Raw genomic sequence first — 16,641 nt, 5'->3', positions numbered from 1 at the left:
CACATATCACCACATCATCCTGCACACATGCTTAATACTCCACACTTCATAGTTCATACACTCCACACTTCATAGTTTATGCACTTCATAGTTCATACACTCCATACTTCATAGTTTATACACTCCACACTACTTAGTTCATACACATCATAGTTCATACACTCTACACATCATCATTCATACACTCCACACTTCATATACTCCACATTTCATAGTTCATACACTCCACACATCAGTTCATACACTACATGTCACAGTTCATACACTCCACACATCACAGTTCATACACTACACATCATAGTTCATACACTACACATCACAGTTCATACAATACACACATTATAGTTCATACACTCTACACACAGTTCATTCACTCTACACATCATAGTTCATTCACTCTACACATCATAGTTCATACACTCTACACATCATACACTACACATGACAGATCCTGTCATCCATCAAGACTGTGTACCACTAGATCAACAGGACAACACAGATGCTGTCATTGATGTAATGGACAGAGGATGATGACTGACAACAGAAAAGTGTAGGAGGTCAACACAGCCAGGGTGAGTGACCCCTGACCTTGTGTGTCTCTCCGTCCCTGTCCCTGTCCTGTTCTGGACACACTGCACCGCTCTGTAGACATCCTCATGTGACAGGTTGTGGACATAGTACACAGTACACACCACACATAGCACTGGACAAAGTACACACCACACATTGCACTGGACACACTGCACCGCTCTGTAGGCATCCTCATGTGACAGGTTGTGGACATAGTACACAGTACACACCACACATTGCACTGGACACAGTACACCACTCTGTAGGTGTCCTCATGTGAAAGGTTGTGGACACAATACACATAGCACACCACACAGCACTGGACACACTGCACCGCTCTGTAGGCGTTCTCATGTGACAGGTTGTGCACGTAGTAAACATAGCACACTAAACATAGCACTGGACACAGTACACACCACACATAGCACTGGACACACTACACTGCTCTGAAGGCGTTCTCATGTGACAAATTGTGAACATAGTACACATAGCACACCAAACATAGCACTGGACACAATGCATCGCTCTGCAGGCGTCCTTGTGTGACAGGTTGTGGACATAGTACACATACCACTGGACACAGTACACACCACACATACAACACTGGACACAATAAACACCACATATATAGCACTGGTCACAGTATACACCACACATATACACACACACACCAACTGACCCATGGACACTGGGTGTTCCAGGCCCGGCAGGCCCCCATGACAACACACACACACACACACACGCACACCAATTGACCCACGGACACTGTGTGTTCAGGCAAATCCGGCCCCCATGACAACACAAACACACACATCAACTGACCCACGGACACTGGGTGTTCCAGGCCAGGCCGGCCCCCATGACAAAGCCAGGCCAGGAGAAGGGTTGATGGGTCAGGTGACCTTTGCCTGTCCAATCACACACCACCACACCCAGTGCCCCCTGGCTGCTCCCCGCCTTCACTGCCCCGTAAATGTTGTGTAGGGCTGCTTCTGGGCATCCCGCCAGGCTGGAGACAGTCAGCGGTCCTTTAGGGTCCTACTGTTTCATATGTCAGACTGGGGACAGTCAGCGGTCCTTTAGGGTCCTACTGTTTTATATGTCAGACTGGGGACAGTCAGTGGTCCTTTAGGGTCCTACTGTTTTATATGTCAGGATGAGGACAGTCAGTGCTACTTTAGGGTCGCACTGTTTCATATGTCAGGCAGGGGACAGTGTGTGGCTCTTTAGGGTCCTACTGTTTTATATGTCAGGATGAGGACAGTCAGTGGTCCTTTAGGGTCCTACTGTTTTATATGTCAGGCTGGGGACAGTCAGTTGTACTTTAGGGTGGTACTGTTTTATATGTCAGGCTGGGGACAGTCAGTGGTCATACTGTCAGACAGTCATTGCTGCTATATGTCTTCTGTCAGTCAGTGCTGCTCTATATGTCATACTGTCAGACAGTCAGTGCTGCTTTATATGTCATACTGTCAGACAATCAGTGCTGTTTTATATGTCATACTGTCAGACAATCAGTGCTGTTTTATCTGTCATACTGTCAGACAGTCAGTGCTGTTTTATATGTCATACTGTCAGACAATCAGTGCTGTTTTATATGTCATACTGTCAGACAGTCAGTGCTGTTTTATATGTCATACTGTCAGACAGTCAGTGCTGCTTTATATGTCATACTGTCAGACAATCAGTGCTGCTTTATATGTCATACTGTCAGACAATTAGTGCTGTTTTATATGTCATACTGTCAGTGCTGTTTTATATGTCATACTGTCAGTGCTGCTTTATATGTCATACTGTCAGACAATCAGTGCTGTTTTATATGTCATACTGTCAGACAGTCAGTGCTGTTTTATATGTCATACTGTCTCTCAAACAGTCAGTGCTGTTTTATATGTCTTCTGTCAGTCAGTCAGTGCTGCTTTATATGTCTTCTGTTGGTCAGTCAGTGCTGTTTTATATGTCATACTGTCAGACAGTCAGTGCTGTTTTATATGTCTTCTGTCAGACAATCAGTGCTGCTTTATATGTCATACTGTCAGTGCTGTTTTATATGTCATACTGTCAGACAATCAGTGCTGTTTTATATGTCATACTGTCAGACAATCAGTGTTGTTTTATATGTCATACTGTCAGACAGTCAGTGCTGTTTAATATGTCATATTATCAGACAATCAGTGCTGCTTTATATGTCTTCTGTCAGACATTCAGTGCTGTTTAATATGTCATACTGTCAAACAGCCAGTGCTGTTTAATATGTCATATTGTCAGACAATCAGTGCTGTTTTATATGTCATACTGTCAGACAATCAGTGCTGATTTATATGTCATATTGTCAGACAATCAGTGCTGTTTTATATGTCATACTGTCAGACAATCAGTGATGATTTATATGTCATACTGTCAGACAATCAGTGCTGCTTTATATGTCATACTGTCAGACATTCAGTGCTGTTTAATATGTCATACTGTCAGACAATCAGTGCTGTTTTATATGTCATACTGTCAGATAGTCAGTGCTGTTTAATATGTCATACTGTCAGACAATCAGTGCTGTTTTATATGTCATACTGTCAGACAATCAGTGCTGTTTAATATGTCATACTGTCAGTCAGTCAGTGCTGTTTAATATGTCATACTATCAATGCTGCTTTATACATCATACTGTCAGACAGTACTGTTTAATATGTCATACTGTCAGACAGTGCTATTTTATGTCATACTGTCAGTCAATGCTGCTTTATATATCATACTGTCAGTCAATCAGACAGTCTATGCTGCTTTATAGCACCCTGTGATAGTAAAGGGCACAGTAAATTACTACTTATAGCACCAAGTGATAGCAAAAGGCTGTAGATTACTACTCATAACACCCTGTGATAGTGAAAGGGCAGTGAATTACTACTTACAGCACGAAGTGATAGTAAACGGCAGTAAATTACTACTTATAGCACCAAGTGATAGAATAGGGCAATAAATTACTACTTACATCATCCTGCGATATTGATAGGTCAGTAAATTACTACTTACAGCACTAAGTGATATTGAGGGGGCAGTAATTTACCACTTAAACACCATGCCAGACTGAGGAAGGTGGAGGAGAGAGATAATCAATAACTGTTATTGATGATGATGACTGTTATTGATGATGTTGTGATGTAAGGTGTCACTGTACATGTCAATGACTGTTATCAATGAAGCTGACTGTCGTGTAAAGTGTCACTGTATAGATCAATGACTGTTATTGATTGAATAGATCAATGACTGTTTTTGATGATGCTGTCATGTAAGGGGTCACTGTGTAAACTGATGACTGTTATTGATGATGCTGACTGTCATGTAAGGGGTCAGTAAATAGATCGATGACTGTTATTGATGATGCTGTCATGTAATGGGTCAATGTATAGATCAATGACTTATTGATTATACTGACTGTCATGTAAGGGGTCACTGTGTAGATTGGTGACTGATACTGATGATGCTTACTGTCATGTATGGTGTCACTGTACAGATCAATGACTGTCATTGATGATGCTGACTGTCATGTAAGGTGTCACTGTATAGATCAATGACTGTTAATGATGATGCTTACTGTCATGTAAGGTGTCACTATGTAAATCAATGACTGATATTGATGATGCTGACTGCCATGTAAGGTGTCACTGTACAGATCAATGACTGCTACTGATGATGCTGACTATAGAAACAGTGACTGTGTGTGTGCAGTACCACCCACCTGTTCCAGGCTGCCGTACCAGGACACACACAGAAATGGATCCTGTAACATACACACACACATACATATACACGTACACGCAAGCACTTGATTCACATGCCATACATGGCATGGTCACTTCATGTTATCCTGTTCACACACGCATTTACATACACAAGCACACACACATGTACACACACACAAACACATTTACACACACACACACATACACACACACACACTCTCTCTCTCTCACAAACATACACAAGCACACATACACACATATTCACAGACACAGAAAACACACACACACACATATATATAGTATACACATGCACGCAAGCACTTGATCCACATGCCATACATGGCATGGTCACTTAATGTTATCCTCCTCACACACACATTTACATGTTAACACAAGCACACACACACATGTACACACACATTCAAACACAGTTACACACACACACACAAGCACACATACACACACATTCACAGACACAGACAGATAGACACACATTCACAAGTGCACACACGCACACACACACACACGCACAGGATGACAACCACGCATACTGTGGAAGAGAAGTTGTCAGAGACAGACAGACAAATATACAGACAGTCAGACAGATAGACAAAGAGAAAGTGAAACAAATATATAGACAGCAAAATAGACAGACAGACTGACCCCATTTCAGCCAGTGAGGTACAGAAGGAGCTGAAGTCATGGTCAGCCTGAAAAACACACAGCACCCTGTTATCAAACACACTGCACCCTGTTATCAAACACACAGCACCCTGTTATCAAACACACAGCACCCTGTTATCAAACACACAGTACCCTGTTATCAAACACACTGCACCCTGTTATCAAACACACAGCGCCATGTTATCAAACACAGCACCCTGCAATCAAAAAAACACAGCACCCTGTTATCAAACATTGCACCCTATTATCAAACACAAAGCACCGTGTTATCAAACACACAGCACCATGTCATCAAACAAAGCACCGTGTTATCAAACACAAAGCACCGTGTTATCAAACACACAGCACCATGTCATCAAACAAAGCACCGTGTTATCAAACACACAGCACCATGTTATCAAACACACAGCATCAGCACCATGTTATCAAACACACAGCACCCTGTTATCAAACACACAGCACCATGTTATAAAACACAGCACTGTTATCAAACATAAAGCATTGTGTTATCAAACACACAGCACCGTGTTATCAAACACAAAGCACCGTGTTATCAAACACACAGCACCATGTCATCAAACAAAGCACCGTGTTATCAAACACACAGCACCATGTTATCAAACACACAGCACCATGTCATCAAACACGCAGCACCGTGTTATCAAACACACTGTACCATGTTATCAAACACAGCACCAACACCATGTTATCAAACAAACAGCACCATGTTATCAAACAAACAGCAACCTGTTATCAAACACACAGCACCCTGTTATCAAATACACTGCACCATGTTATCAAACACACAGCATCAGCACCATGTTATCAAACACATAGCACCCTGTTATCAAACACACAGCACCATGATATAAAACACAGCACTGTTATCAAACATAAAGCATTGTGTTATCAAACACACAGCACCGTGTTATCAAACAAACAGCACCATGTTATCAAACACAGCACCAACACCATGTTATCAAACAAACAGCACCATGTTATCAAAAAAACAGCAGCCTGTTATCAAACACACAGCACCCTGTTATCAAATACACTGCACCATGTTATCAAACACACTGCACCCTGTTATCAAACACACAGCGCCATGTTATCAAACACAGCACCCTGCAATCAAAAAAACACAGCACCCTGTTATCAAACATTGCACCCTATTATCAAACACAAAGCACCGTGTTATCAAACACACAGCACCATGTCATCAAACAAAGCACCCTGTTATCAAATACACTGCACCATGTTATCAAACACACAGCATCAGCACCATGTTATCAAACACATAGCACCCTGTTATCAAACACACAGCACCATGTTATAAAACACAGCACTCTGTTACCAAACATAAAGCATTGTGTTATCAAACACACAGCACTGTGTTATCAAACACACAGCACCGTGTTATCAAAGATACAGCACTGTGTTATCAAAAACACAGCAGTGTTATCAAACACACAGCACCCTGTTATCAAACACAGCACCTTGTTATCAAACACACAGCACCCTGTTATCAAACACAGCACCTTGTTATCAAACACACATCACCCTGTTAACAAACACACATCACCCTGTTATCAAACACAGCACCTTGTTATCAAACACACGGCACCCTGTTAACAAACACACAGCACCCTGTTATCAAACACACAGCACAGTGAACATTATCAAACACACAGCACCAAACACACAGCACCGTGTCATCAAACACACAGCACAGTGAACATTATCAAACACACAGCACCATGTTATCAAACACATCATCCTCTATAGTCACAACATTTCCTACACTTCTGCTAGTTCTAGTCACAAGAGTTCATTCTGTTATTATCTGGAAGAATGTAAATGCACCATTGGAGATGATACTCACAAACCTCATGACCCCATACTGACTGAAGAAGAACTGACCTTGACCCCATAGTGACAGAAGATGATGTGAGCACTAACCTTGACACCACAGTGACAGAAGATGATTAAGCACTGATCTTGACACTATAGTGACAGAAGATGATTAAGCACCGACCATGACATTATAGTCACTGAAGATGATGTAAGCACTTACCATGACACCATAGTGACAGAAGATGATGTAAGCACTGACCTTGACAACATAGTGACACAAGATGATGTAAGCACTGACCATGACACCATAGTGACAGAAGATGATGTAAGCACTTACCATGACACCATAGTGACAGAAGATGATGTCAGCACTGACCTTGACACCATAGTGACAGAAGATGATGTAAGCACTTACCATGACACCATAGTGACAGAAGATGATGTAAGCACTGACCTTGACACCATAGTGACAGAAGATGATGTAAGCACTAAACTTGACACCATAGTGACAGAAGATGATTAAGCACTGACCCTGACACCATAGTGACAGAAGATGATGTAAGCACTTACCATGACACCATAGTGACAGAAGATGATGTAAGCACTTACCATGACACCATAGTGACAGAAGATGATGTAAGCACTGACCTTGACACCATAGTGACAGAAGATGATGTAAGCACTTACCATGACACCATAGTGACAGAAGATGATGTAAGCACTGACCTTGACACCACAGTGACAGAAGATGATATAAGCACTGACCTTGACACTATAGTGACTGAAGAGGATGTGAGCACTGACTTTGACCCCACAGTGATTGAAGAGGATATGAGCACTGACCTTGACCCTTGAGTGACACAATAGGATGAGTACTGACCTTGACCCGCAGCAACACAAAAGAATGTGAGCACTGACCTTGACCCCATAGTGACACAAGAGAAAGTGAGCACTGACCTTGACGCCATACTCATTGAAGACGATGTTGGGGGGGAGCTGTTGGAGGGCGGGTGTGGAGAGGTGGTGCAGGGGGTACCCACACAGCTGCAGGGTCTGGTCACGGCCCAGGGGAACCATCTTGGCTGCTTCACTGACATCCACCTGGTCCTCCCCACATGATGTGTCCAGCAGGAAACTGCTCAGCCGCGGACCACAGCTGACAAACCTGACAGCATGCCATGACATGGCGTCATATCACACCACAACTTGATGTCGGGTCACACCACATAACTTCACACCCCATCATGACATCACACCACACTGACGTCACACCACACAACAGTGATGTCACACCACACCATGTCACACCATACTGACATCACACCACACCATGATGTCACACCACACCACACTGACATCACACCACACCACACTGACATCACACCACACAATGTTACACCACACCATGATGTCACACCACACTGACATCATATTACACCATGTCACACAACACTTACATCACACCACACCCTGTCACACCACATCACACCATGATGTCTCACCACACCACACTCACACCACACCATGCTGTCACACCACACCACAATGTCACACCACACCACACTGACATCACACCACACCATGATGTCACACCACACCACACTGACATCACACCACACCATGATGTCACACCACACCACATTGACATCACACCACACCATGATGTCACACCACACTGACATCACACCACACCATGATGTCACACCACACTTACATCACACCACACCATGTCACACCGCATCACACCATGATGTCTCACCACACCACACTGACACCACACCATGCTGTCACACCACACCACACTGACATCACACCACACCATGATGTCACACCACACCACACCGACCACCACAATGACATCACATCACACCACACCATGATTTCAGACCGCAACATACCACGACATCACACACACACATACACACACTTACTCCGCGTGAGAGAAGCATGCCAGGAAGTCAGAGAAGGGGGGGTAGAGGTGGGGCAGGTCTTCAAACTGCACCTTGGGTCCCACCTCCAGCACTGGTAACAGAGTCAGCTGGCGCTGGCCACAGTAATCCACCAGGTGAAGCAACTCCCTGCACACACACACACACACACACACACACATTAATAGGCAGATGTTTCCTGACTCTGGACACATACAGAAGAACATTTCCTTACACAGAATGAAACTTGTGAATAATGTTGTATATTTCACACCACCTTTCGCAGCAAAACTGATTCTGCTTTGGAGGCTAGCAATCAGACAGTGAAATCATTGGTAGGTCACTTGGCCTTGGAGATAATCAGACAGTGAAATCAATGATAGGAAATAATCAAACAGTGAAACCATTTATAGGTCACAAGGCCTAGGAGATAATGTGACAGTGAAATCATTGGTAGGTGACTTGGAGATAAGCAGACAGCGAAATCATTGGCAAGAAATAATCAGATAGTGAAATCAATGGCAAGAGACAGGCAGACAGTGGAATCATTGGTAGGTCACTAGGAGACAATCAGATAGTGAAATCAATGACATGAGTAATCAGATACTGAAATCAATGTCAGGAGATAATCAGACAGTGAAATCAATGACAGAGTATAATCAGACTGAAATCAATGGCAGGGGGATAATCAGACAGTGAAATCAATGACAGGGTATAATCAGACTGAAATCAATGGCAGGGGATAATCGGACCGTAAAGTGAAATCAATGGCAGGAGATAATCTGGTGATAAGAGATAATCAGCTGAAAAAAAAACACTGACAGGAGTGGAAGAGCTGGTACGGAGGGAGGGGGTGGATGGGGAGGGAGGGGGATGGATGAAAAATGAGAAGGGTGGATGGGGAGAGGTAGGGGTGGATGTGGGCGGAATGAGGTGGATGTGGAGAGTGGGGGTGGATGGGGAGGGATGGGGTGGAGGGGAAGGGTCACTGACCTGCGAGAGAAGCAGAACTGCCACTGGGGGGGAGTCTTGGACCGGAACCGGCAGTACAAGTGTACCTGTCCACAATGCGCCACAACACTCTTACATTCCATTGGGTACAATGTCCATATCACATTGTACCATAAGATACAATGTCCACATCCCACTGTACCATTAGATACAATGTCCACATCACACTGTACCATTAGATGAAATGTCCACATCACACTGTACCATTAGATAACAATGTCCACATCACACTGTACCATTAGATGTAATGAACACATCAATCACACTGTACCATTAGATAACAATGTCCACATCACACTGTACCATTAGATGTAATGAACACATCAATCACACTGTACCATTAGATGTAATGAACACATCAATCACACTGTACCATTAGATGTAATGAACACATCAATCACACTGTACCATTAGATGGAATGAACACATCAATCACACTGTACCATTAGATGGAATGAACACATCAATCACACTGTACCATTAGATGTAATGAACACATCAATCACACTGTACCATTAGATGGAATGAACACATCAATCACACTGTACCATTAGATGGAATGAACATACCACACTGTACCATTAGATGTAATGTCCACACCCCACTGTACCATTAGACATAATGAACACATCACACTGTAGCATTAGATGGAATGAACATACCACACTGTACCATTAGATATAGTGAACACACCACACCGTACCATTAGACATAATGAACACACCACATTGTACCATTAGACGTAATCAACACGCCACACTGTACCATTAGATATAAAGAACATATTAAACTCTACCATCACACATAATGTGCACACTATTACTGGCACTGACAGTGCAGTGTGTACTGACAAAGAAGTGTTTAACAACAGTGTGCAGTGACAGAGACGTGTGCACTGAAAGTGTGTAATGACAGAGAAGCATGTACTGAGTGTGTAGTGACAGAGAAGCGTGTCATGGTGCAGTGTGTAGTGACAGAAAAGTTCACAGTGACAGTGCAATGTGTAGTGACAGACAAATTTGTACTGACAGTGTGTACTGACAGAAAAGCATGTTGTGACAGTGCAGTGTATAGTGACAGAGAAGTGTGTACTGACAGTGCAGTGTGAACTGACAGAGAAGTGTGTACTGACAGTGCAGTGTGTAGTGACAAAAAGTGTGTACTGACAGCACAGTGTGTAGTCACAGAGAAGTGTATACTAACAGTGCAGTGTGTACTGACAGTGTGTTGTGACAGTGCAGTGTGTACTGACAGAGAAGTGTGTACTGACCTGGTTGACCTTCAGTGTGGACAAGGTGTCCAGTGTCTCCTCCAACAACAACTGAAACAGTATGCTCACTTCTGTCACCACAGGGATTACTGCATGAGTGACTACCACATCAATCTCACTACAGTCACAGCAGGGATTACTGCATGCATGACTATCACATCACAGTCACCACAGGGATTACTGCATGACTATCACATCACAGTCACTACAGTCACCACAGGGATTACTGCATGACTATCACATCACAGTCACTACAGTCACTGCAGGGATTACTGCATGCATGACTATCACATCACAGTCATTACAGTCACCACAAGGATTACTGCATACATGACTTTCACATCACAATGAGTCACTACAGTCACCACAGGGATTACTGCATGCATAACTATCACATCACAGTAACCACAGGGATTACTGCATGACTATCACATCAGAGTCACTACAGGCACTGCAGGGATTACTGCATGCATGACTATCACATCACAATCACTACAGGGATTACTGCATGCATGACTTTCACATCACTGTCACGACAGTCACCACAGGGATTACTGCATGCACAACTATCACATCACAACGAGTCACTTCTGTCACACACAAACATATTCAACAACTGTCACATACAAACACGAAAATCACAGAAAATACACCTACATAAACACAGATCACATAAACACCCACATACACACAGATCACAAAATCTCTCTAGCAGACACAGACACAGACATAGAGATAATACAAACACACACACCTGCAGAAACATATCACACACACAGATCACACAAACATTACTCCATGCACATACAGCACACACACACACACAACCACATAAAACACACACATACACACACACACACATTAACAGATCACACACACACACACACACATTATAATAACAACAGTTTATTTCTGTTGCACCTTTCATTTAAAAGACAATGATGCTCAAAGTACATCACATGAGTAAAATGCAACAAAAAGAAACATTTTATACGATATATACAAATCATTATGGGTAAATTTTCTTCAACTATTATCCTATGTGTACAACACACAGTCACCTCAACCAAATAGTGAAGTCCATATATCATCCACGTAATCATAATATCAAGCACCCATGCACACACAATCAAAAGCACACACACACACACACACACACACACACACACACACACATCAACCCACACACTCAATCACTCACACACACACACTGTAAATATGCAAGAAGAAACATGAATTTGATTTTTTTTAATTTTTTTTTTTAGAGAGAGACATTAGAAAGAAAAACCACAAACACAAACAGATGTATGTCATCTAAGATACAACCACACACACACATGACACCCACCATGTCAGGAATACGGCCCTGTGAAAAGTCCAGCAACACCCCTCTGTACGGCAGCTCAGGCCAGTCATCTATCTGCACACACACACACACACACACACACACACACTGTCATGTCTTCACAACACTGAGGGGTGACTGTGATGTCCTTGCAATATGAAAGTTCACTGTCATGTCATATCCTCAGTGAGCACTCAGGTTAGTATCAGACAGTGTACACACACAGAGAGATCAGAGGATCAGACACTTGACAGTGTTCACACAGAGATCAGAGGATCTGAACACAGAGATCAAAGGATCAGACAGTGAACACACTGAGATCAGACAGTGCAAACACACAGAGATCAGAGAATCAGTGTTTACACATACATAGATCAGAGGATCAGACAGTGTTCACAAAGAGATCAGAGGATCAGACAGTGTTCACACACACAGAGATCAGAGGATCAGACAGTATTCACACAGAGATCAGAGGTTCAGAGTACACAGAGATCAGACAGTGTTCACACACAGAGATCGAAGGATCAGACAGTGTTCACACACAGATCAGAGGATCAGACAGACAGATGGGCAGCAGACTGACCAACAAGGTAAGAATGTGGATGTGGACTGAAAGACTGACAGACAGACAGACAGATGGATGGCAGACTGACCAACAAAGTAAGTAAACAGATGTGGACTAAAGACTGACAGACAAATGGATAGACAGCAGACTGACCAACAAGGTAGGAATGTGGATGTGGTCGCCGTCTTTGTACAAGGACATCAGCTGCAGCAGTGTGGAGATAGCGTAGCCCAGTGACTCCAAAGTTCCACACACGATCTTCATCTGCATCACACACCTTCCAAGTCAACTTACACCTCAATGTTACAACACTATATTGTTACACTCACCTCAATTTTACAACACCCTATTCAGAGATGCTAACCCCTGTCAAGTGTCTGTAGGAACAATCAGGAAATTTGGTAGGAACACTCGGACTCCGAGCCACATCAGCAAATGTACATTCTATCTATATGGCTGACTTCTCTGTTTTGAGCCGCTTGTTTCTTCCTTGCACTCCATAACTTTATCCACCAGGCACAGACACTGTTTGACCAAAACACAACTTGATTTAGCCACCTCTCTTGTTTGGGCAAACGATTAAGCTAATTGTTCCACTCAATGCTGTTTCAATGTAAAAACACACACAATTAACTGAGCATCATCACATGAGACCAAGATTAGTAGTGACTGCCCTGGCCTAGTGATCGATATGTCTAGATTGTCTGGGTAATGTTACGACAGGAAAGCATGTGATCATGCCATGTGGTCGAAAATGAACTCGTCAGAACAAATTTGATGTTGGCGTAAGATTGGGACAAACTGCGATCAAGCTTAACAAAATACAGCGAAACTGTAACAGTTGGCACCTCTGCATATTGTTACACTCACCATATATTACAGCACCATAATGTTACATTCACCTCAGAACTACAACACCATATTATTACACTCGCCTCAATCTTACAACACCATGTTGTTACACTCACCTCAATATTACAACATCATGTTGTTACATTCACCTCAGTATTACAACACCATGTCAAACTCACCTCAATATTACAACACCATCATGTTATACTCACCTGAATACTAAAACACCATACTGTTACACTCACCACCCTATAGCAACACCATATTGTTACACTCACCACCCTATAGCAACATCATACTGTTACACTCACCACCCTATAGCAACACATTGTTACACTCACCACCCTATAGCAACACCACACTGTTACCCTCACCACCCTATAGCAACATCATACTGTTACACTTACCACCTTATAGCAACATCATACTGTTACACTCACCACCCTACAGCAACACATTGTCACACTCACCACCCTATAGCAACACACTGTTACACTCACCACCCTATAGCAACACCACACTGTTACACTCACCACCCTATAGTTTCAGTTTCAGTAACTCAAGGAGGCGTCACTGCGTTCGGACAAAACCATATACGCTACACCACATCTGCCAAGCAGATGCCTGACCAGCAGCGTAACCCAACGCGCTTAGTCAGGCCTTGAGAACACACACACACACACACACACACACACACACACAAAAAACAAAACAAAAAAAAAAAAAAAAAAAAAAAAAAAAAAAAAACAACAACGGGGGAATAAATAATAGATAAGCTTGCATAAATAAATAAATAAATAAATAATAATTATAATATAGAAAAAGGTAGTAGTAATAATATTAGTAATACTAATAAAATGATAATAATAAAACATAAATAAATAAATAAATAAATAAGACAACAATGGTGATAAATAAGCAAATTAATGTAAAATATGAAGACACACATTCACACATACACCCACACATGCATAACAGAAATGCACCAGACATGCAGTTTCACATATATGAAAGCACAGTCAAATACATATAAACGTACATGAGCTCCAACACACACACACACACACGCATTACCGTGCACCTCCTCTACCCCCCTCCTCCACACACTCATTTCTAGTCTAAGTATCGCATCTTCCACGGCACACACACACACACACACACACACACACACAAACACACCCTCACAGAGATGAACACTTACTTGTACAAGCACATATGAAAGCACAGTCAAATACATATAAACGTACATGAGCTCCAACACACACACACACACACACACACACACACACACATTACCTTGCACCTCCTCTACCCCCTCCTCCACACACTTATTTCTAGTCTACGTATCGCAGCTTCCACGGCACACACACACACACACAAACACACACTCACAGAGATGAACACTTACTTGTACAAGCACACACACATACGCCCATATCTCCCACCCCAACCCCACACACGTACATACAAAGATATATATATATATATATATATATATATATATATATATATATATATATATATATATATATATATACACGTTCCAATATCCTGTTGCTCCCACAGTGTAGGCATGCATACACTCACATACCTCATCCTCTACCCCACCTCCCCCCGCACTCCCACCTCCCCTCACACACACACACACACACACACACACACGTACACATATCTCTCCTGACACTTGTGTGCAATTTCACTCTCGCGCATTCACAAACGCACTCAAAAGCACAGACCCACACATACACACAAACACACACAGCCGCCACTGACTGGCCGCAAGAGGGATGGGAAAAGATCTCTGATGCCAAGAACGTGGCATCTAGTGTGTTGCTCGGTCTATTGTATTTGGAAAGGCCCACAGAGACTCTGTTCCGTTTTGAAGAAATTTGCGCAATGTTGGTTTGGAAATGATGCCGATATTTGTTTGATTTGCAAAGCATCGTGCTCTACCTTTCATGTTAGATTTGCGGCCGCTCCCTCTCTCTGCTTTTATTTCTTTGAGGCGATCAATGGTGTGATGGCCTTGTACCTGTTCTTTTTGGTATTCTTTGACTTTTCTGAGGATTTCCGATTTTCCTAGATGTAGGCTGCTCGTTGGTGTTGCGTTACCAGCAAGTCTGTCAGCTCGCTCATTTCCCTTAACACCTGCATGTCCCGGGCAGTATGACCATGTGAGTTTTTTAATCTGAAAGTTGCGCATTGCGTTATGCCACTCTGGGCTTCCCATTCCGTTTTCAATTTTCTGTATGAGGTTCATTGAGTCGGTTAGAATCATGGCATGTTGGTTTCCGGGCGTATGGAAGGACGATAGCCACTGGAGGGCATGTGTCACGGCTTCAACTTCCATCGTTAGGCTGGAGGTTGTGACTTTGTAGGCAGCATTTTCTTCCCAAATTGTTTTTCCATTTTGTTTCGCAGTGAATCCCCAGCCAGACTGGTCTTTGGTGACTGAGCCATCTGTGTATATGATGATGTCCTCTTCTTTACTGTTTTCTTCTATAAGCAGCTTCACTTCCGCATCAGTTTTGCCCTCTGGCCATTCCCGACAATGTCTTCCTAGAGTGGGTGAAATGACTGTGTTGAATAGATGGTTGAGGTTTTCGGGGTTTTTCTCCCATTCTTTTGTTTCTTTCAGGTCTTGAAGTCGGCATACTAGCTGGATTGTGTCTTCTGCTTGCCCCATCCATGATCTTCCTCGTCCTAGACGGCTGCCTTTTTGTTCTTTGACTGCGTCATGCAGTGGGTTTTGAGGGTTTTCTAATGCTTTGAAGTAGGTCTTGACCTGTTCTAACTTGTTTCTGGCCTGCACTGAAGGAAGGTCA

At 42.9% G+C, this 16,641-nt stretch overlaps 1 protein-coding gene across 2 annotated transcripts in view; it reads right to left on the bottom strand.

The window, feature by feature from the left end:
* LOC143281142 (uncharacterized) overlaps positions 1–16,641 on the bottom strand; it is a 55,446-nt gene that overhangs the window by 12,532 nt on the left and 26,273 nt on the right. For both annotated transcript variants that reach the window (XM_076586143.1, XM_076586142.1), the window contains exons 10-18: positions 13,118–13,228; positions 12,403–12,474; positions 11,055–11,105; positions 9,767–9,831; positions 8,777–8,923; positions 7,803–8,010; positions 4,971–5,017; positions 4,304–4,345; positions 1,393–1,579 (exon numbers count right to left, since the gene is read on the bottom strand). In XM_076586143.1, coding sequence (XP_076442258.1) covers positions 1,393–1,579; positions 4,304–4,345; positions 4,971–5,017; positions 7,803–8,010; positions 8,777–8,923; positions 9,767–9,831; positions 11,055–11,105; positions 12,403–12,474; positions 13,118–13,228 — 930 coding nt within the window. The remainder of the gene's footprint in view (positions 1–1,392; positions 1,580–4,303; positions 4,346–4,970; positions 5,018–7,802; positions 8,011–8,776; positions 8,924–9,766; positions 9,832–11,054; positions 11,106–12,402; positions 12,475–13,117; positions 13,229–16,641) is intronic.

Source organism: Babylonia areolata, chromosome 4 (genome assembly GCF_041734735.1).
Source record: "Babylonia areolata isolate BAREFJ2019XMU chromosome 4, ASM4173473v1, whole genome shotgun sequence".
Taxonomy (NCBI): domain Eukaryota; kingdom Metazoa; phylum Mollusca; class Gastropoda; order Neogastropoda; family Buccinidae; genus Babylonia; species Babylonia areolata.
Note: the sequence above shows the minus strand (reverse complement) of the source record. Positions and strands in the feature narration are given on the sequence as shown.